At 51.2% G+C, this 23,729-nt stretch overlaps 1 protein-coding gene across 6 annotated transcripts in view; it reads right to left on the bottom strand.

Annotated features, from left to right (window-relative positions):
* gria1a (glutamate receptor, ionotropic, AMPA 1a) overlaps positions 1–23,729 on the bottom strand; it is a 71,144-nt gene that overhangs the window by 21,543 nt on the left and 25,872 nt on the right. For all 6 annotated transcript variants that reach the window (XM_035410566.1, XM_035410570.1, XM_035410567.1 and 3 more), the window contains exons 4-11: positions 22,412–22,596; positions 19,573–19,626; positions 14,503–14,661; positions 13,975–14,142; positions 13,159–13,263; positions 12,751–12,855; positions 10,143–10,349; positions 5,286–5,716 (exon numbers count right to left, since the gene is read on the bottom strand). In XM_035410566.1, the coding sequence (XP_035266457.1) occupies positions 5,286–5,716; positions 10,143–10,349; positions 12,751–12,855; positions 13,159–13,263; positions 13,975–14,142; positions 14,503–14,661; positions 19,573–19,626; positions 22,412–22,596 (1,414 nt within the window). The remainder of the gene's footprint in view (positions 1–5,285; positions 5,717–10,142; positions 10,350–12,750; positions 12,856–13,158; positions 13,264–13,974; positions 14,143–14,502; positions 14,662–19,572; positions 19,627–22,411; positions 22,597–23,729) is intronic.

Below are 23,729 nucleotides of genomic sequence, written 5' to 3'. Positions count from 1 at the left end.
TGCTTTTCAATATTTTCCTTCTGTTAATTACAGTTTAGTGCCCAAAGCAGGCCTAGAGAAATGTAATATATACCAAACTCTTCATCACAAAACAGTCATTCATAAATTATACTAAATTACGGCTACTACGATTTTTACACACACACACACACACACACACACACACACACAGTCTCTCTGTCTCTCACACACACACACAAACACACACACACACAGTCTCTCTGTCTCTCTCACACACACACACACAAACAGTCTCTCTGTCACACACACACACACACACACACACTCTCACACGCACGCACACACACACACACTCTGTCTCTCTCACACACACACACGCACACACACACACACACACACAGTCTCTCTGTCACACACACGCATGCACGCACACACACACACACAGTCTCTCTGTCACACACACACGCACACACACACACAGTCTCTCTATCACACACACGCACACACACACACACACTCTCTCTGTCTCTCTCTCACACACACACACACACACACACACTCTCTCTCTCTCTCTCTCTCCGTCACACACACGCACACACACACACACAGTCTCTCTGTCACACACACACACGCACACACACACACACAGTCTCTCTGTCACACACACACACACACGCAGTAAGACAGCTCATGGTGTGAGCTGGCCACAGTTTGATCACTCTTCTCTCTGGGCAAACAGAAGCCCGGTGTCTTCCCATGTTGCCATGGCAGCGCTCGCTGCCCTCAAACAGACGAGCTGCGTTTGTGTCTTTGCAGCTTCTGCCTGTGAGACTCATCCACACCTATCTGTCACTGTCTCTGACTGTGACTAATACCTGCAATTCTACCTCTCAAACACACATCACCTGTCCGTCACTGTCTCTGACTGTGACTAATACCTGTTATTCTACCTCTCAAACATACATCACCTGTCCGTCACTGTCCCTGACTGTGACTAATACCTGTTATTCTACACACATCACCTGTCCGTCACTGTCTCTGACTGTGACTAATACCTGCAATTCTACCTCTCAAACACACATCCCCTGTCCGTCACTGTCTCTGACTGTGACTAAGCCTGTAATTCTACCGCTCAGAACACACACACACACATGCATGCAGACTCTCAGGCACACACACACACACAGATGCATGCAGTCTCTCAGACACACACACACACACAGATGCATGCAGACTCTCAGACACACACACACACACACCCACATTCTCTCACACATACACATACACACACACGCGCAACACACCTACACACAAGCACAAACAGACACACACGCACGCCCACACTCTCTCACACATACACATGTGCACAAGCATTCTCGTTCTGATGCCCACACACGCATACCAGATTTACATAAACGTGTAGATGTATGTTTCATAATTTATACGTTATGTAATTTAGACTGGTTTTATGTAATGGACCTGGAATATCAGTTTCATAAGTCAGGCATGTGTTTCTCTCAGAAGAAGATCTCCAGAAGGATTAAAGCCTAACTTTGCCACGTTTTCCCCGAACCAGCCGAAGCTTCTTAAACGGCACTAATGTGTTTCTGAAAGCTGGAGTCAGTCTGACACACAGCCTGGCATCGGCGGTAAAGTGCGCTGGCATTACAGACCATGAGACACGCTGCAGAACATGCCCGCCAGCCAGCCTGCCAGGGCCGAAACCACAGCAAACATCTCTGACAGATCAAATATTTAATAGCGCATTATTCTGACCAATGAGCTGATAAATTGGTGCTGTGACAGGTGGCAGCTTAAAGGAGCTGGTTTGGGTTTGAAGTGCGGGGGGGGGGGGGGGTGGTCATTGAATCACTGACTCCTCGTTTCCCGACAGTAAGGACTCTTAACGATGGTGAACTGGTGGAGGGAGACTACTGAGAGTCCTGCATCTCTGGACTCGCATTTCCCCCCCCCCCCCCCCCTCCCCTGCCCCCACCCCCCACCCCCCCATACTACAGTACCTTTATTAATGTGGCCCCTGGTCCGGCTCCAGGCCGGGTTAGGGTTAGCCACTGTAAAGGCCCCGGGCAGGGGGGTGAGAGAGAGAGAGAGACACACACAGAGAGAGATAGAGAGAGGGAGAGAGAGAGATGGAGAAAGATGGAGAGATAGAGAGAGAGAGCCGGCAGCATGCAAAGATGAATCTGACTTGCTCACCCTGAAGGCTGACTGACAGCTGTGACATTTGTGGAGGTAAACTCTGATTTGGAGAGGGTAAACACACAGGCACGGGGCCCAAAACACCTGCCATTTTGGGGTTTGGGCTGCTGCTGCTCTTTGTTCCCAACCCAGGAAGTGATGCCATCTCAATTCATGAGCCCCTCCCCCTGGACTACAGTGCACACAGAATAAAAAAGCAGATCGGAGAAGGATGGGATTCTTCATGCTAACTGTGACCTTTACGACAAAGTGCTGTCAAACAAAGGGAATGATTTAAGGCTTTTATTAAAACATGTTCCTGTGATTGAGATCTATTTGACCCAGACTGATTGCACTGAAGAACTAACGTCCACAAACCATCTTGCATATATCTGAACTACGCATATAATTTCAGATTTCTGTCTTCAAATGATGGGACATAAACAAGAGCATTAGGCCTGCTGCATGTTTCACCATTCGTGGCATCAGTGCAGTGAGGCCTCTGTTTTAGTCTGGCGCCCCCCCTGTGGCTGGGAGGTCACTGCCCACTTTCATCCTCTCCCTACTCCGCCTCTGTCTGTGCTGCACCAATCAGGCGCGTGTATTTGAGAGGGGCTCATCTGCACGCCCGTCACACAGGAAGCAGGGTCCGTGGCGGAATGTGGCCGCCAGTAAATCTGCCACTGCTGAGTCAACCAAAATCAATTCTTATTGGAGTCTGGTGCCCCCCCCCCCGCAGGAAGGGAGGGAGTGTGTAAATGCCAGACCGGTAATAACGGGAGGCGGGGGCCGCGGTGGAGCATGCCGGTAATGAGGACCGCCAACCCGCTAACGAATCCCCGCGTCACAGACAAGCGTTCCACGCCGCCGCTGCCGGGGCTTCTGGGAGTGGCCGCGGGAACGGGAGCAGCGGAGGGGGAACTCTGATCTGTGAACTCTAGTATATTTAGCCCCTCCTGGACGCATAAAACCAGAGCTGGACTTGCCTGTGAAATGCTGCTGTGCGTCCTGCACTCTGCTGTCACAGCACACTCATCATGTGCAGATGTGTGAGTGTTATAAAAGCCCATTAAATGTGCTTCAGAACGCCTCAAAGGGCTCCACCAATGGGGCTGGGGCTGGGATTCAATCAACATTCATCCTCAACTTCAAACTGAAAATTAAAGGCAAGAATATTTACATTTCAATGACTTTTTTCCTTCACAGAAACAGATTGGCGAGTTAACTTTGTGAGGAAGAAGTGAAACATTAGCATTTAGCTGTAAGTCAGAGTCAGGGAGAAATGGTGTCTGAATGCCTGCCAAGGTTTTGGGATTTTCTGGCAGACGCTGCGCCAGGCTTTCTGTGTCTCACCAGCGCCATGACAACCCCCAAACTAAACCACAGCGTCTGGAAAGGTTGTGTGTTTGAGCCTGTGGGAGGCGCTGTTGAGCCCTGACACAGGAGCGACCGCAGTTTATCCCCACACTCGTTCTGAAAAAGGGTGAATGTGTCATTACCACCTCCATCGTGTGGGATGTCACATTGGTGACAGCATCCTGTCTAGTGACATTGGTGACAGCTTCCTATCTGGGCTGTTCTTCATAGCACTATGATAGGAGAATGAGCAACAGTCCCCCGTCCCCCCCCCCCCCCCCCTCCCCACCACCTAGAGCTCAACACTCCACACATCCCCCCCATCTCCCCCCAGTACCCAGTTCACAGAGTCCTGTTCCCCATTATACCACTTTCCCTGCAGCCATTGTGACCAGTACCAGGAGTACGTGTTGAATTACAGCCTCTATCCAAGCTTGCAAATCTCACAGGAAAAACACGTAGAATCAGAGAAAAGAGCAGCTTTCTTTCATCAAAACGCCCATCAATCCTTCAGGCATCACACCAACTGACACTTCCAGCATGTTCACTTCCGCAGGTGTGGGAAATGCGAGCGAAGCGGAAAGATGATGATGAAGATGTATAAGATGAAGATGGGGATCTGGGGTACACCAGTCTGCAGGGGGTCCCTGGAGGGCTGGTGTGTATGTGGGTTGTGTTTTCAGCCAGTTCTTCAGGCTTAATTAGGTGCACACACCAGTGCTAGTTCATTCCTAAATTAGACCACAGTACACTGTTTATTTTGACACTGTGAGGGTGCATTAGATTCAGTCTGCAGATGGTATGGGTGAGATGCTCAAACCCCATATCACAGGGTCAGATCCACTGGTGTTTAAAATGAGCCACTGAAGACAGCAGTAGACCAAACATCTTTGGCCCAAGAACGGCAGAGAAACAGAACGGAGCCCTCCCTCCCTCCCTCCCTCCCGCTCACGCTCACTCTGAGAGCGGACCTTGGGCACCTCCAGCTCATTATTTTCTGGAGGCCCTTTGTTCTGAAGCAGAGGAGGTTTTTTTTGTTGACAAAATGTCAGACAGGAAACTGTAATTCTGAGCTCTCAAAATGTCAGACGAATGAAATGATTGGATGCAAATGAACGAGGGAAGGACAGTCGGCAGATAAATCCTCTGTGTACCACAGACGTGATGATGAGGAGGATGTTTCACCACTGATGATGATGGTGGTGATGATGGCCCTCATGATGATAATGATGCTGCTGAAGAAGGGGTTCTGTGTAGGTGAGTGTACAGTAAGTTTACCTATGCAGGTGAGTAAAGTAAGGTTACCTGTGCAGGTGAGTACAGTAAGTTTACCTGTGCAGGTGAGTAAAGTAAGGTTACCTGTGCAGGTGAGTACAGTAAGTTTACCTGTGTAAGTGAGTACAGTAAGGTTACCTGTGCAGGTGAGTGTACAGTAAGGTTACCTGTGCATGTACCTGTGTAGGTAAGTGTACAGTAAGTTTACCTGTGCAGGTGAGTGTACGGTAAGGTTACCTGTGCAGGTGAGTGTACAGTAAGGTTACCTGTGCAGGTACCTGTGCAGGTGAGTGTACAGTAAGGTTACCTGTGCAGGTACCTGTACAGGTGAGTGTACGGTAAGGTTACCTGTGCAGGTACCTGTGCAGGTGAGTGTACGGTAAGGTTACCTGTGCAGGTACCTGTGCAGGTGAGTGTACAGTAAGGTTACCTGTGCAGGTACCTGTGCAGGTGAGTGTACAGTAAGGTTACCAGTGCAGGTGAGTGTACGGTACCTGGGCGAGATGTCGCAGCCCTGCTGCATGAAGGCCCCGAGGGAGAACCACAGGCTGTTGAAGATGCCGAACTCGTTGGTCTGGTCCGAGCTCTGCTGGGGCGAGCTGGGCTGGGCCTGTCCCGGCTGGCCCGAGGTGGAGGACTGGCCCTGCTGGGGGTCCTGGCAGTCCTCCAGGTCGTCCGCGTGCCACTCGTACGGGCTGAAGCGGCTCACCAGGAACAGCACCACGCTCACGCCGATGTAGGCGAACACGATGCACATCCAGATCTCGTAGGCCAGCGGGTCCAGGAAGGAGAACACGCCCGGCTTGGACTTCTGGGGCTTCTTGATCATGATGGAGATGCCCAGGCTCATGAAGGGCTTGGAGAAGTCGATCACCTCCTCCCTCACCAGGGTGATGGTGAGAGGAGCCACCGCTACGTCTGCTTTCTGGGGGGGGGGGGGGGGTGGGGGGTGGGGGTGGGGGGGGGAGGGGGGAGGGAATCAGAGATCAGCAGCAGCACTGCCACATGCTGGAAGCACTAAGCTTCTCTGCACTGGTGACAAGGCCCAATCCTGTACTGCTTCTCTGTAAACCTCGACCACGATCTGAGACAAAAAGAGCTTTTCAAGGTCAAACGCAACGTTTAAAAAGTTCCCATAATGCTCCAGAGCTTTTCAAGATGAAACGCAATGTTTAAAAAGTTCCCATAATGCTCAAAAGCTCTTCAAGATGAAACACAGTTTTTAAAAGTTCCCATAATGCTCGTTCACAGTCATTTTACATCACTGGTGTTCTGTGTGGCAAACAACAGATCCTTGCTTCCGAATCAGATTTTGCTCTAAATATGAGATTCTTAAAAAAATATTATTAAGGGTTTTTGTGGCAGCAGTGGGTTTTTATGTGTTTTATTATTTTTCAAAGGGAATTTAATTTCCTGTTTGTGTGAAAGGCCATAATATACAAAGGTAATCTGTCACACGAATCACCATGGAAACCGTGAGTGAATGTCTCTTATGGGACACCTCACACAGCTTTCTGACGCAGTGCTTGATAGATGGGCATTATTTTATTCTGCGCTGATCCTCAATTTCCAAACCCTATTAAAGAAACAACTACAGTTAAATGCAAAAGTATTGGGACACTGACACAGTATTTGTTGTTTTGGCTCTACGCCAGCAAAAACAACCAATAATTGTGTCACTGTTTGAATACTTCTTCATTAAACTGTATTTAAATTTACCCACGTATATTCTTTTTAATAACCTCTGCAGTTTGCCCCCAGTGTGGACATTATACCGGATTTTAACATGTTTGTTCAGCTCTGCTAAACTGCTTGCACATTAAGCATGCCATTCTGCTTTCAATTTACAGAAAGATAAAATAGGTCATTATACTTTTTCATTATGTGCATTTTTACCCAGAGCCATTTCATGCATTAAAACTGTACAAGGAAGAGCTTGTGTTTTTTTAGTTTCTCCCTCTAATAATACTAATACTGCTACTTATACTGCTGCTACTATTGCTACTACTATTGTTACTGGTGCTAATACTGCTACTACTGCTACTACTACTCCTACTGCTCCTACTGCTACTGCTACTACTGATACTGTTACTGCTGCTGCTACTACTACTGCTACTGCTGCTGCTCCTAGTGCTATTGCTTCTACTGATACTGTTACTGCTGCTACTATTACTGCTACTGCTGCTGCTCCTAGTGCTATTGCTTCTACTGATACTGTTACTGCTGCTACTATTACTGCTGCTGCTCCTAATGCTACTGCTGCTACTGCTGCTGCTACTACTGCTGCTACTGCTGCTCCAGCTACTGTTACTACTGCTGCTACTGCTGCTGCAGCTACTGTTACTACTGCTGCTGCTGCTGCTGCTGCAGTTTCCAGTGCTGCTGGCCACACGTTTTCATGCTGATGAAATGAGGAAACGATAGAAGCAGTTTTCAGGAGCTCGGGCTGTTCAGAAAAAATAATTCCATTAGGATTCCCGGCCACACGCTGATCAGCACAGAAATGAGAAAATAAGCAGCATCCACGCTCTGTCACGCTCGGCTCTCTGTCAACGGGCTCATTCAAATTACAAACTGGAAGAGAAATCCTGTCTTAAGACACTTCTGAAATGTGTTAGAGGTTATGTGGCGTCTATATGGCCATCTTCCGTCTCTGCGGTCCTCGTGTGTGCGGATGCTTCCCAGCTGCTAAGCGCTGTTTTACGGAGAGACCACGAAAACGTGCGCTGGCCAAATCGTGTTTGTGAAGGAAAGGCGTGAAACTCATTTACCTGAAAGTCAAAGTTCAGGACGAATGTTTGAATACAAGCCTCCATCTGAAGCCCTTCTGAGTATCAGTGTGTTTACCCGTTACAGGATGCAAAAAGGCTGGCTTTTTTTTAAAGAAAGAATGAAATTGAAATCCCTTCCACGGTGTTGGCTTGTTGACAGAACACATTTCACAAACGGACTGCATGAATAGCACGTTTTTGTTCTTCATATTCTGCAGCGTATGGCAGCTTTTCAAATGCAACACTGGCTGGGAGCCAAGAAAATACAACTCCCTGACACACACACACACACACACACACACACACACACACTGCACACACACACACACACACACACACACACACACACACACACACACACTGCACACACACACACACACACTGCACACACACACACACACACACACTGCACACACACATACACACACACACACTCACACACACACACACACTGCACACACACACACACACACACACACTGCACACACAAATCCCAATACACTGATATTCACACACACCCCACATCCCAATACACTGATACTCACACACACACCCCAAATCCCAAAACACTGATACTCACACACACCCCACATCCCAATACACTGATACTCACACACACCCCACATCCCAATACACTGATATTCACACACACCCCACATCCCAATACACTGATACTCACACACACACCCCAAATCCCAAAACACTGATACTCACACACACCCCACATCCCAATACACTGATACTCACACACACACCCCAAATCCCAAAACACTGATACTCACACACACCCCACATCCCAATCCACTGATACTCACACACACACCCCAAATCCCAATACACTGATACTCACACACACCCCACATCCCAATACACTGATACTCACACAGAACCAAGTGGCCTGTCACCACTCATTGAGCACACACTCTAATCCAGAGCTGACTGTACTTATTGCAGTCTTATACATACAGTCCATTCACACAGTTCAGGTTGTGTACCTCGTTTAAAGATACAACAGCACAGTTCTACCTGGAAACTGAACCCACAACCTTTACCTATTACAAAGTACAATAATATTTGAATAAGTGTGAGAATTAGTCATTCACGTTTAAATATAAATATGTTTCGCAGGAGGTTAGCTCACCTTTCTGATGTTAGCACATTCTGATCTTTCAGAGAGAACAGGCTGTTACTGCCAGTGTGTTTGCAGAATTTATGGCTGAAATATTAAACGTTATCTCTGTGCTTTGCGTGCCAATGATAACCTGCAGACTGTCAGATTAGGAAGCTTACGACCATTACAAACGATCATATAACACAGCCTATAAAGCAGTGCAGAGATTCGCCATCGAACCGCCGCATTCAGACAGGGATGAGCTCAGAGTTGTTCTCTGTGAATGTGTGCAGAATATCTGTGCAGTCGTGTGTAGAGTATCTGTACAGTAATGTGTGCAGGGTATCTGTACAGTAATGTGTGTAGAGTATCTGTACAGTAATGTGCGTAGAGTATCTGTGCAGTCGTATGTGTAGAGTATCTGTACAGTAATGTGTGTAGAGTATCTGTGCAGTCGTGTGTGTAGAGTATCTGTACAGTAATGTGCGTAGAGTATCTGTGCAGTCGTGTGTGTAGAGTATCTGCGCAGTAATGTGTGCATTAATTGCAGTGTCTGTAATCACCGTGTTTTTCACAGTGGGGGGCTTTGATAGACCCCCCGGTGGAATCTGTGCTTGCTGGGACATTTTGTTGTGGCTTTAAACCCCAGTTTTAATTAGGAGGAAGTCACTCATGGTGCTCAAGAACCTTTCTCTCCTCTCAGACTCGTTCTCCTTCCATTCAGCAAGGCTGGGGCATCTCCAGAGGTCCCATCTGCTTCCCAAAGAAAACCCTCACCCCCCCTCCCCCACCCACAGGATTCTCACGCGAGTTTTGAAAAGAGGGGAATTTTGTCCTCTTTAGCGGCGTTTGGTTTCCTGCACGCTTCTTTTGTGCACCTCTTGCCCAGCTGAAGGATAAATAGAGCAATTTGGACAGAGAAGCAGAGTGATGTGGGACACCTGGAAACCAGTGTGCAAAATGATTGGCTACTCTCATAAAAAGCATGGAAAATGATTGGCTACCTTCTTAAATAGTGCGGAATATGATTGGTTGCCTTTATAAAAAGTGTGGAAAATGGCTACTTCTTACAGCATTTAATAGAGCTGGCGTTATCACCTGACCCCCCGCCCTGCCTGCATGTCTGTTACACAAATCCACTCTCACTCTTATTAAATCCATAAATACAGATTATCCTCCAAACAAACAAACAAAAAAACTTGCAAACTCTTGCTGCTTGTATCTGATGTATTTCAGGTTAATCTTATTACTCATGTTTTAGTAAATAATGAAAATAACTCACTTATAACACTGTACCACTGTTATTAAAAACAATAAATAGAAGTCTTCCTCAAAACTGAAAGAATTCTAGCGTTGTTTGTAATGACAGATTAAATCTGCGGACGCTAGTGCCACACACACTGGATCTGTGTTATTGTTTGCATGTTACAGTGAGTTGTTATCTGTTATCGTGGCACTCAAACGCTCACCCCGTAGACCAGCTCCCCCACCATGCCGTTCCACATCTTGGAGTCGGGGTCCCGCGCTCCGTACTTCCCGTCCGACACGATCTCCAGCTTGTAGCTGTACCCCACGTGCTTGGCGATCTCCGCGGCCAGCTCCACGCAGTAGCCCTCGTACTTGTCGTTCCCCACCAGCTGGTCGTGGTTCTTCTTCAGCATCACGTACGGGGACTCCTGCGCGCGGGGGAGAAGCAGGGGAGCCCCGAAACGAGTGAGTGTGAAACACGGGGTACACCCGAGACCTCCACCTGCGCTGGCACACCTGTGCTGACGCTGCAGGTAAATCAGCCTTCCATCCGCATGCAGCCCCATTTCACTGATGAAGGGAATACCCTTTCAATACCTCCCCCCCCAACAAACTGCAGCCTGTTTAAGCATTCTGACTGCTCCAGTGCCCGCGATGAGAACACAATAAAGCAAAAGTAACAGAACCTATTTCTGTGAGCTGTGTCTGTGCAGGGTGAACACCTTTCACTCAAACGCCAGCGACGCCTTCATTTACTTCTGGAAATAGGACACAGGCAATCTGCTGGTGCTCAATCATCAGTGTTAATGGAAATGAATAACTATGATCCGCTGCTCAAAAACAGACATGGTCTGTGAAACGAGGCTCGTACGGACGTAGCTCGCCGCTGAAGTCAGTGAGGAACATGCAGCTAACGGGAGCCCGTTAGCGAGGGAAGGGCAGCGTCAGTGAGGAACATGCAGCTAACAGGAGCCCGTTAGCGAGGGAAGGGCAGCGTCAGTGAGGAACATGCAGCTAACAGGAGCCTGTTAGCGAGAGAAGGGCAGCGTCAGTGAGGAACATGCAGCTAACAGGAGCCTGTTAGCGAGAGAAGGGCAGCGTCAGTGAGGAACATGCAGCTAACAGGAGCCCGTTAGCGAGGGAAGGGCAGCGTCAGTGAGGAACATGCAGCTAACAGGAGCCCGTTAGCGAGAGAAGGGCAGCGTCAGTGAGGAACATGCAGCTAACAGGAGCCCGTTAGCGAGGGAAGGGCAGCGTCAGTGAGGAACATGCAGCTAACAGGAGCCCGTTAGCGAGGGAAGGGCAGCGTCAGTGAGGAACATGCAGCTAACAGGAGCCCGTTAGCGAGAGAAGGGCAGCGTCAGTGAGGAACATGCAGCTAACAGGAGCCCGTTAGCGAGGGAAGGGCAGCGTCAGTGAGGAACATGCAGCTAACAGGAGCCCGTTAGCGAGGGAAGGGCAGCGTCAGTGAGGAACACGCAGCTAACAGGAGCCCGTTAGCGAGGGGAGGGCCTGTTAGCAGGGGGAGGGCAGCCCTCATCCCACTGGGGGCATTGATAGACCCCCCGGGGGGGCCAGGGCAGGCTTATGAACGTGCCGCATGGTACAGAGGAGATAAAGAGGAGGAAAATGGGAAGTGAAGCATCGCAGGTCACCTTTGCGATGGAGGTCCTCTAAGCTGATAAATAATTAAATGCCATTCTTCGGTATTTTTGCAGGAATTCGTATCAGACCGCCAGTTAAGGTGGACCGGAATATATGGCTTAATAGCTTTCTGTGCTCGACTCCTGCAGCAGCACCAGACCTCCTTAAGGATGCGTTCTGTGCAGGAAGTGGGGGGGAAAGGTCACCCACACAGGTAACCTTTCCCTGGGAGAGTCAGGGTCGGAGAGAGACCCCACTGTGGTACTGCGGTCATCCCTAATTGGTCTGTTGGGAGCACCTGCTCTCTAATGGTGGGAGAGAGTCAGATCACTGAAGCCTTTGAGTAATCCACACATACGCTACCAGTCCTCTTTCAGCATTAGCCAATCCAAAAGCATGTACACAGTTGATTAACCAATCAAAAAAAAACGGATTAACTTCTCCTTAGGATAACCCAATCAATAATCTGTTTTGGTAATACACACACACACACACACACACACATGCACACACACACACACACACACGCACTATGTGAGAGATCTCTGTAGCACTTGACTTTAAGTGGGTCAGGAGAACACCTTCACAAACCTGCCTGTGAGTTCCCATAAACATTATGGCCACTGAGACTGCTGCCACTGGCCATAATCCGGCTCACTCTGAGCGTGTGAGTAACAGTAAATATAAAGCGTGAGTAACAGTAGAGATAAAGTGTGAGTAACAGTAAATATGAAGTGTGAGTAACAGTAAAGATGAAGTGTGAGTAACAGTAGAGATAAAGTGTGAGTAACAGTAGAGATAACGGTGGTCTTTATGTGGGCTGAGGCTGTTAGCTGAGCTACCTGCTGTCTGCCTCAGATCTGCTGCCTGTCGAGGCTGTGCAGGTAAGCAAGGACGCGCTCAAAAGAGCACTTCACCTGAACCACAGCAGCCACCGTAACGGCTACAGACAGACGGTTACAATCAGGGTGGCTGCCTTAACATGTATGAGCTAATGGATGAGAAGGGTTCATTTTTTAATAGAGGGAAACACTGAGTTATAGGAAGGAATGTTCCAGAACTGGCTGAACCCTCCAAACGTGTGTGGGAAAAATATTGTGGAACCGCTCTTCAGAAAGGCAGTTAGTGCTGGTCACCGTGGTAACACACTGGCCGTAAGCGGGAGTAAAAAGGCGGGAAACGCACCAGGATGGTGGTGACGATGTACGTCCTGTTCAGGAGGGCGTAGGTGTCGTTTCCGTGGGAACCTGCTGTGCTCACGTACTTCTCATCTTCATTCCAGTAGCCAATCTGTCAGGGAAAGCATCATCCACTTATTATTATTATTATTATCATTATTGTATTTTTTTACCACCATAAACAACTACACTACTAGTTACTGCACTATTACTATACTGTTGATTCTAGTTGCTAATAATAATAATAATAATAATAATTATTATTATTATTATTATATATTTTTTAAATTAATATTATCATCAATAAGAAGGCAAATCTCTGTGTTTCTGCAGGACGACCCTGTGTGACCTCAGACGCGTGGCGGTTACATCGCAGGGAGGCGGGAGGCGCGACGCCGCGGCGGATGAAACGCACCTTCTTGGGGCCGTTGGGTCTCAGCTCCATCACGCTGACCGTGTAGTTGGTCCGCCGGCCCTTCTCGTTAAACTGGATGTGTCCGGTCAGCCCGTCGATACGAACCTGAGAGGAAACGCAGACAGCCAGAGCTCAGACACCGCGCTGGGAAAGTACCTGCCTGTTTACAGTAAATACTGCATAGCTGTACTGTACTGTAATTACGGTACAGATCACATGATGTACAGTACTCTACTGTAATTACGATACAGATCACATGATGTACTGTACTGTAATAATGTGGCAGATCACATGATGTACAGTACTGTACTGTAATAATGTGGCAGATCACATGATGTACAGTACTCTACTGTAATTATGGTACAGATCACATGATGTACAGTACTGTACTGTAATTACATTGCAGATCAAAATAGAGCCATTAACTGATTTTACCACCGTAGGAGAGACTGAGACATGATGAAAGCTGGACTCGCCATACTGCTGTTGGCATAGCAACAGACCAAACTGACCTTTCGCGGTCTGTGTAGAGGAAATGATTGCAGCCGATTTTGAAGCGCACACCTGGTGTAAATTGATAAGGGAAGGGCTGTGTGGAACAGATGAGTAATAGTTGTTTTATGAGCAATTCTGCCTTCTCCTCTAAGGCCGGGGACAATGCAGAACAGCACACTGCAGGCCTGCCACGCCCCTGGGCCTGTAGGTGGGCCTGGTCTGTGCTGTAAGGGAGTGTGGTCTGTGCTGTAAGGGAGTGTGGTCAGTGCTGTAGGGGGTGGGTGTGGTCAGTGCTGTAGGTGGGTGTGGTCTCTGCTCTACCTGCTGCAGGGCCCTCTGTATGTCGATGCCCTGGCCCCAGGGCGCCGGCGGATTGGCCAGGCAGTCTCCGGCGTTCCCGCGGCGGGAGATGTCGATCCGCTGCTTCCGCAGGTTCTGGAAGGCGGTGGCCATGACGCTCACGCCGTCGTACGTGAGTGCGCCCGTGTACTGCAGACAGAGACACGGAACCGGGTCACACTACTGCAACAGAGACACGGAACCGGGTCACACTACTGCAGACAGAGACACGGAACCGGGTCACACTACTGCAGACAGAGACACAGAACCGGGTCACACTACTGCAGACAGAGACACGGAACCGGGTCACACTACAGCAGACAGAGACACGGAACCGGGTCACACTACTGCAGACAGAGACACGGAACCGGGTCACACTACTGCAGACAGAGACACGGAACCGGGTCACACTACTGCAACAACATGAATAATAATCAATACTAGTCACTGTCATCATCATCATCATCACCGAGCCAAGCCCTCGAGCGCAGACCTGGCGCCCGCTCCTACCTTCAGCCTCCGTTTGGGCACTTTGGCGTCCTTGCTGTCGAAGTCGAGCCACTGCTGCAGGACGCGGCTCACGTTCTGGTCCGTATAGTTCACCAGCTGGAAGCCCGTCACGTTCGCCCCGCCGTTCTTAAACTCCGTCAGGTCGATGTCCAGGAAGCCCTGCCAGAGACGAGAGACGATAATGGTGTTCACTTTTGTTTACAGCACTAATCGTTGGTTTGTTCAGTTAGCTCTACACTTGAATATAAAAAGGCCTCTGTGCCTTCTTAGTGATTTCAAAAAAGCTGTATTTCTGAGACTAACACTGATGTTCTCCACGTCTGTAAGTCACCCAGCATAAGAGTCTGCATATTGACTGTAATATATTCATGAGTGATGAATATTTCTTTTTTGAAGTTTCTTCCTTCATTGGATCCTTTTAAATTAGCATATTACCCAGCATGCAGTTTTATCAAAAACACTGATGACCTACATCAGTAGACTATAGGAGCAGAAACGGTGTCAAACACAATACAAAAGCTTTAAAGTAAATTGAGTTTAATCTCCGCTCTCGGGGTGGCTGCGGGGAGAGTTTCTGGGTCATAAAAAATGACGTTTGAAAACATTTTATTTTGGAGGCGATGCATTAAAGCAGCACTAGGAAACGCAAAGCGGGGGAAGTGAGTCTTCCAAATCGGCCGCTCGGAAAGAAAGAGGAACGGGCGAGAGGGCCGTCCTGGAGAGGCGGGGGGAAGTAATTCGGTGGAGAGCAGCGGGCGGTAATTCTGCGTCTGAAAGGCGGAGAGCGGGACGGAAAGCCAGGGTCCGCGGCGCGATGAAAAGGCTAATCCAGCTCATTCAGGGAGATCACTGATCCAAGCCCTCCCCCACGCGCTGGAAAGCGCCCGAGCGCGCCTCTCAGAGCTGCAGTTCGTGAGGAGAACAGGAACACGGCGGAGGGGTAATTGGAATCGGAAACTTTCGACTCCTTTTCTGCTCAAAGGTTTTTTTTCCTGCGATATAATTACCCACCCAGAACATGGGCCTTACTGCACATCAGCACAGAATCAGAATCCTCAGCCCTGTGGGTTAGACTGCGTGCACATGTTAGTCTGCACATAGGTTAGACTGTACACAGGTTAGACTGTGCGCACAGGTTAGACTGTACACAGGTTAGACTGTGTGCACAGGTTAGACTGTACACAGGTTAGACTGTACACAGGTTAGACTGCGTGCACGTTAGTCTGCACACAGGTTAGACTGTACACAGGTTAGACTGTGTGCACAGGTTAGTCTGCACACAGGTTAGACTGTACACAGGTTAGACTGCGTGCACAGGTTAGACTGAACACAGGTTAGACTGAGTGTGCTGTGCTATAAACAGTGATTCTGGAGCTTGCTGTAGTAGAGACTGTAACGTTGGATGTGTGTTGTAAATTAGCTGCACAGCTCACAGGGGGGTCCCCACTTGCCCCTTTACCCTCCTTCATCATCCCCTTTACCCTCCTTCATCATCCCCTTTACCCTCCTTCATCATCCCCTTTACCCTCCTTCATCATCCCCTTTACCCTCCTTCATCATCCCCCTTTACCCTCCTTCATCATCCCCCTTTACTCTCCTTCATCATCCCCCTTTACTCTCCTTCATCATCCCCCTTTACTCTCCTTCATCATCCCCCTTTACTCTCCTTCATCATCCCCCTTTACTCTCCTTCATCATCCCCCTTTACTCTCCTTCATCATCCCCCTTTACTCTCGTTCATCATCCCCCTTTACTCTCGTTCATCATCCCCCTTTACCCTCCTTCATCATCCCCTTTACTCTCCTTCATCATCCCCCTTTACTCTCGTTCATCATCCCCCTTTACCCTCCTTCATCATCCCCCGTTACTCTCCTTCATCATCCCCCTTTACTCTCCTTCATCATCCCCCTTTACCCCTCCTTCATCATCCCCCTTTATTGAGTTCTTCTCTTTTATTCAGAGCCCTGCAGACATGCTTTACTGCAGAGTCTTAAACTCTCCAGCCTCGGCCTGAACGCTGCTGTCATATGACTAATTACACCAACCCCAGGGAGTGTGTGTGTGTGTGTGTGTGTGTGTGTGTGTGTTTAGTTGTGTATGTATATGTGTGTGTGTGTGTGTGTTTAGTTGTGTATGTATGTTTCACGCGTACGCAGTGTACAGGCAGTGTGCAGGGTTTACAGGGTGTGTGTGTGCAGTGTGTGTGTGTGCAGTGTGGGTGCGGTGTGTGTGTGTGCAGTGTGCGTGCGGTGTGTGTGTGTGCAGTGTGCGTGCGGTGTGTGTGTGTGCGCGGTGTGCGTGCGGTGTGTGTGTGTGTGTGCAGTGTGCGTACGGTGTGTGTGTGTGCAGTGTGCGTGCGGTGTGTGTGTGTGCGCGGTGTGCGTGCGGTGTGTGTGTGTGTGTGCAGTGTGCGTGCGGTGTGTGTGTGTGCGCGGTGTGCGTGCGGTGTGTGTGTGTGTGCAGTGTGCGTGCGGTGTGTGTGTGCGCGGTGTGCGTGCGGTGTGTGTGTGTGTGCAGTGTGCGTGCGGTGTGTGTGTGTGTGCAGTGTGCGTGCGGTGTGTGTGTGCGCGGTGTGTGTGCGTGTGTGTGTGCGCGGTGTGCGTGCGGTGTGTGTGAGTATGTGTGCCACAGCACTGAGAAACAGGAGGCGATCGTGCTGTCCGCCTGAGAGAGGCAGACCTGCATCATGGCTTCGCCATGTTACTGCATATGGGTGCACTTTTCTGAACGAGATATTTTCTATATATTTGCAGCCACACAGCCCAAGTGTATAATGGGTTGTAAATCCTAACCTTGAAGCTGATCATTGGTCTTAATCTGTTCTGGTTCGTTTAGTTTGATGAAGGAGAGTGCTGGCAGTGTGAATAATCCAGTGGTGAGTAATGACAGATCACAGGGCTTGTCTTTAATGCTGCCTCATTGTAGCCTCATCTTTCCTAAAGTTGCTTTAGAGACGTCAGGGACAAATAAACGGTCAACCTGAGTCAAACATCTGCAGAAGCGTTTCAAAGAACAGGTTCCACATTAAACCAAAATCCCTGTGAACTGTGCATTGCTTTAGCTTTGGTCTGTGTGCAGTGAAGGCTCATTAACCAACTTCAGTTCAGTTTCACAAGCGTTAAGCTGCCTTGTACACACAGATTTACCACACACATATTTTGTCGTCTCCCCCACATCCTGAAAGAGTACACTGAGCCTGGGACAGTAAATCCAGCGTGTGCTGATGAATATGATTTTACATTCCAAATTTGGAAAAAAACATAAAAATAATTTTTAAAAAATAAAAAATTTTCAGCTGCGTTCCCTGCCCCCTTGAACCAGAACTGTGAACTCAACCAATCAGCAGTGGCGAGTCTAAATGTTGAATCACATGCGTGAGGAACTGCAGCCTTCCCCGTGTGGATGCGCTGCGATACCCACCAGCGTGTCGCTGCAAGTTTGCCTGATTTTAACTGCTTCCTGTGTGCAGCCTCTCTGAGCGAGCGTGCGCTGCAGAAAACAGCCCCCCCCCCCCCCACCACCCCCCCTCCAGCCCCCCCACCCCCACCCTGTATTCAGCACTGGAATTACAGATCACAGCTTCTGTACCCTGCAGAGCCACTGATATGACCCTGCCTGGCCTACATTTCCCAGGGGTCTGTGTTCTCCTGAACCAGGAAGTGACCTTGAAGAGCAGTGAGGCGTGCGTTGGCATGCTGGAGCCCCAGAGAGCAGGAGGCGCGGCAGGCCTCAGCGGCCCGGCGGACCGGCCCTCTCCCGCGTGAGTCACGCTGACGTGCGTCACCAGGACGACCGCCTGGCGGGGAGGGAGGACCAGCGCCGCCTTCTTGGAGAGGGCTTCGCCGTGCACCCAGGCTGCTGCAGATTTTTACCATCCTAAAGCGGTTTCTCCAGAGGAGGGGATTCAGCACGGTGGCCCCCCCCCGGCTGGGGAGGGAAACAGAAACCTATCCCCTGAACCACCGCTCAGACAAGAGCCACAGAGAGCCAGAGCCCTCCCTCGCACTCTCTCTCTCTCCCCCTCATCCCTCTCTCCCTCTCCCCTGACCCAGTGCTCAGACAAGAGCCACAGAGAGACCCACAGCCCTCCCTCACTCTCTCTCTCTCTCTCCCCCTCATCCCTCTCTCCCTCTCCCCCTCCCCTGAACCACCGCTCAGACCAGAGCCACAGAGAGCCAGAGCCCTCCCTCGCTCTCTCTCTCTCTCCCCCTCATCCCTCTCTCCCTCTCCCCTGAACCACCGCTCAGACAAGAGCCACAGAGAGCCAGAGCCCTCCCTCACTCTCTCTCTCTCTCCCCCTCATCCCTCTCTCCCTCTCCCCTGACCCAGTGCTTAGGCAAGAGCCACAGAGAGACCCACAGCCCTCCCTCACTCTCTCTCTCTCCCCCTCATCCCTCTCTCCCTCTCCCCTGACCCAGTGCTCAGACAAGAGCCACAGAGAGACCCACAGCCCTCCCTCACTCTCTCTCTCTCTCTCCCCTTCATCCCTCTCTCCTTCTCTCCCCTGGTGTACGGTTAGTGCAGGTGTGTCTCCGGATGGCTGGATAAAGGCGTGCCACTCTCCCGGTTCATGTGGCAGGTAACGCAGTGCGGCGAGCCGGTGAGGTTACTATAGAAACGGAGTGACACCTGCAGTCCTGCAGACGAGGTTTCACAGCGGGGAGATCTCTCACTTCGCTGTCAGGCGCGGGGGCTGGAGGGCTTCTAAATTTGGGGAGCAGCGGGGAGAGGACGCGCCCCTGTCTGAACCCCAGCAGCCGTCCCGCTGAATTTGGGGAGCAGCGGGGAGGGGACATGCCCCTGTATGAACCCCTGCAGCCGTCCCGCTGAAGGCTGTGACAGTGCGCTGATGATGTCAGTGTTCCGCTAACATCGTTCATTTACCTGTCTCTGTCTGAGCCGCCATCGCCGCTTCACCCCCCCGAGGGCCGCTGCACCTGCTTCTGTCACCGCGCTTTATTAAAGCTGCTGATTGGCCAGTGGCAGGGTTTTAGACCCAGTTAATGGGTCCTGATTGGCCGGTTGTACTGTCTCAGGCCCAGTTTATGGTAATAGATCCGAGCTGCTCACCAGGTTGGCCAGGATGTAGTGGTAGTTCTTCAGATGTTTTCCCTCGGATACGATCTGGAAACGAGAGCAAAACAATCTCAGTATTTCAATTAAAGATAAAAGAGAATCGATGCCCCATGCAGCACTGTGGCAGTCTAATGCTCCATCTGTCATTTCAGCTTCTCATTTCAGCGATGTGTAATTTCAGTGAGATCTGTTTTCTTAAATGCACAGTAGCTCTGCTAAATGGTAAATGATGCTCATCAACAATAACAAGAACAACAATAATAATCCCATTACCCATCACTATTATCATCATAATTATAATCTGGTATTTTTCCACACAAGGCAGGTAGGAGATTGGCTTTCATTATTAAAAGGGTATAAAAGTATTTTTCAGATAAATAACAGTAAATTACAGTTCACAGGATGTCCCAAAGTTAGCGCTGCTTCCGCGATGATGCAGATACGGCCAGGATACAGCCAGGGTACAGCCAGGGTACAGCCAGGATACGGCCGGGGTACAGTCGGGGTACAGCCAGGGTACAGTCGGGGTACAGCCAGGCTACAGCCAGGATACGGCCAGGGTACAGCCAGGGTACAGCCAGGATACGGCCAGGGTACAGCCAGGGTACAGCCAGGATACGGCCAGGGTACAGCCAGGGTACGGCCAGGGCACAGCCGGGGTACAGTCGGGGTACAGCCAGGGTACAGCCAGGATACGGCCGGGGTACAGTCGGGGTACAGCCAGGGTACAGTCGGGGTACAGCCAGGCTACAGCCAGGATACGGCCAGGGTACAGCCAGGGTACAGCCAGGATACGGCCAGGGTACAGCCAGGGTACAGCCAGGATACGGCCAGGGTACAGCCAGGGTACGGCCAGGGCACAGCCGGGGTACAGTCGGGGTACAGCCAGGGTACAGCCAGGGTACAGCCGGGGTACGGCCAGGGTACAGCCAGGGTACAGTCGGGGTACAGTCGGGGTACAGCCAGGGTACGGCCAGGATACAGTCGGGGTACAGCCAGGGTACAGTCGGGGTACAGCCAGGGTACAGTCGGGGTACAGCCAGGATACAGTCGGGGTACAGTCAGGCCCTTTCCCTGAGAGCTCTGAGCTTACAGAAGCACCACAGACACAGTTTATCATCTGCTGAGTGACATATGGCCAGGGCGCTGCCCTCCAGTGACACGGGCGCAGCAGAGGGTTATGGGTAACGGTGCCAGGCTGTGCTGGCGGAGGGCCCAGACGCCGCGGGCTCGTTGGCTCCTGAGCTGCGCCGAGTCGCGGGACGCCCGCTTGTTTTCGCGGTGTCGGTCACACGGAGGCCCAGAGGGGGCGGCGGAGAGGACGCCAGCGAGCCTAATGAAAGGTCAAAGGTCAAACTCGGCATCGGCGTGCGTGTTTTCCCTCAGGCAGGAGGAGAGAGGCGGGCTCGGGAGCGGAGGAAGGGTCAGGGGTCTTCCTCGTTTCGTCTGTAGAGTGCAGTCACGTGTCTCCTCTGGAGTGGAGGAGGAAGGGTCAGGGGTCTTCCTCGTTTCATCTGTAGAGCGCATTCGCGTGTTTCCTCAGGAGTGGAGGAGGAAGGGTCCGGCTCCTCTTCCTCGTTCTGTCTGTAGAGCGCGGTCCCGTGTTTCCGTGCCGCTGGATGCCGCCGTTAATCACAGGATGGGAGAGAGCGAGCCGCGGCAGCGCTACAGAATTAAATAAAAATATTCACTGAGCTGCCGGGGGCTGTGAAAACCCTCAGCACCGGAGCGGGGGCGTGGGGGAGTTGGGTTACTGAGGGGGAAGCAGTCGCCCCCGGGCCAGGACAGACAGCGGCTTTAGTTATTAACTGTGACCCCAACAAGGCGCCGGTCCTGGGGCTGCCTGGGGTCTGCAGAGGAACCTGCAGAGGAACAGGGCCCCTGCAGCTGTGTGTCTGAGAGAGGGGCGAGGAGCCGTCTGCGCTGTCCCGTTCATAAAGGGAACAGACCGGGGAGGGGGGGGGGGACTCCTGCTCCCTCTGTCCCGCTCATACGGCCGTGGTCCAGGAATGTTCGGATTTGAGAGAGAGGCACGGAAACTCCCGTTATTCACCGTTCTCTGGAGCCTGAAATCGTGCTGCCGGGTTTGGGGGGCTGAGGGGCAGCATCGCTGTTCTCAGGTCAGAGAGCGCCGCCCTGCAGGTCAGGTGTTACCCCCTCAGAGGGTCTGTGAGCGAACGCTGCTTAAGGTCCCCGGTGTGGTCCCGCGCACAGGGCGGACCGGAGACCCTCTGTGGGGGGGGGGGGGGGTTTCGAGGTTTATTTAATCATGATGCATGGTGCGTGGAGCTGGAGGTGTGGAGCGGGGGAGGGGGGAGCGGGGAGCGGGGGAGCGGGGGAGCAGAGAGCGGGGAAGCGGGGAGCGGGGAGCGGGGAGCATAGCGCGTGGCCTGTAACGGTGCACTGCTCACCTCTCTGAAAACATGTCTGGAAAATCTTGGACAAGATGGAGCAGCCCAGCAACCACAGGAGCAGCCCAGCAACCACTGATGTGAGGATTTCATTAGCCTGTGCACTGAGGCAGTATCTCTCTCCCTCCCTCTTTCTCCTCTCTCTCCTGCCTGCTCTCGCCCCTCTCTCCCTCTCTCTCTCCCTCTCCCGCTCTTTTTCCCCTCTCTCCCTCCCTCCCTCTTTCCCCCATCTCTCTCTCTCCTGCTCTTTCTCCCCTCTTTCCCTCCCTCTCTTTCTCCTGCTCTTTCTGCCCTCTCTTCCTCCCTCTCTCCTCCCTCTCCCTCCCCCCTCTCTCTCCCTCTCCCCTCTTTCTCTGTCTCTTCTCCCCCTCTCCCTCTCTTGTTCCTGGGGCTCAGATGGGTGGAGGTGAGCGGTACCGTACCGTTCTGAGGATGGAGGCTAGCTTCTCCACCTCGCAGTCGATGACGATCTGGCCCTCCTTCTTCTTGTCCAGGTCCTGGAAGACCTTCATGAAGGCGGCCTCCGTCATGGTCTCCAGGTTCACCGAGGTCACCAGCCAGTTCTTCTCTGCCGCTGAGTCCAGAACCTTCTGCATCACCGTCAGCCCTGCGGGGGGGAAGAGGGGATGACGGTCAGTGAAAGAGGAGGGCAGGGAGGAGAGGAGGAATGCATGCAAAAACTAATCATCTGTGGTGAGTTCATCAGAGATTATCCCACACTCAGGAAAGGCGTGTCAGGAGCTTTGGGCCCATGACCCCTGCAGCCCCCACAAGGGTTTAGTGTGTGCAGGGTGGTTTCTCTCTGTGAGGGTAGAGTGTGCAGGGTGGTTTCTCTCTGTCAGGGTTTAGTGTGTGCAGGGTGGTTTCTCTCTGTCAGGGTTTAGTGTGTGCAGGGTGGTTTCTCTCTGTGAGGGTAGTGTGTGCAGGGTGGTTTCTCTCTGTCAGGGTTTAGTGTGTGCAGGGTGGTTTCTCTCTGTCAGGGTTTAGTGTGTGCAGGGTGGTTTCTCTCTGTGAGGGTAGAGTGTGCAGGGTGGTTTCTCTCTGTCAGGGTTTAGTGTGTGCAGGGTGGTTTCTCTCTGTCAGGGTTTAGTGTGTGCAGGGTGGTTTCTCTCTGTGAGGGTAGTGTGTGCAGGGTGGTTTCTCTCTGTCAGGGTTTAGTGTGTGCAGGGTGGTTTCTCTCTGTCAGGGTTTAGTGTGTGCAGGGTGGTTTCTCTCTGTGAGGGTAGAGTGTGTGCAGGGTGGTTTCTCTCTGTGAGGGTTTAGTGTGTGCAAGGTGGTTTCTCTCTGTGAGGGTAGAGTGTGCAGGGTGGTTTCTCTCTGTGAGGGTTTAGTGTCTACAGGGTGGTTTATCTCTGTGAGGGTGCAGTGGGTGGAGAGCGCTCTCTCTCTGTGAGGGTAGAGTGTGCAGGGTGGTTTCTCCACCTTTAATGCCCCCCCCCCCCCCCCCCCCCCCCCACCTCATTCTGAAGTCTCTGAGTCCTGCTGTTTGCCTCAGGCAGGTTTTTATCACCAGTTCTGCTGAATCTCGTTTTTCTTTCGCTGTCAAAATGATTATCTGAGCTTTTCTGCTGGCTCGGTAGACAAGGTGAGACTTCATAACGCTAAAGAACTATTTTTACATGAGGAGGAAAGTCACACGCACCTCAAAGTGTTAATGCACTGCGCTACGAAAGCTCCAACAGTCAACTCCAGGGCGCAAACACGGGCGGCCATTTTGTGTGTGTGGCGTGGACCCGACTG

Source organism: Anguilla anguilla, chromosome 3, assembly GCF_013347855.1.
Source record: "Anguilla anguilla isolate fAngAng1 chromosome 3, fAngAng1.pri, whole genome shotgun sequence".
Lineage (NCBI taxonomy): Eukaryota > Metazoa > Chordata > Actinopteri > Anguilliformes > Anguillidae > Anguilla > Anguilla anguilla.
The sequence above is the reverse complement of the archived record's forward strand: the minus strand, read 5'-3'. Positions and strand labels throughout refer to the sequence as shown.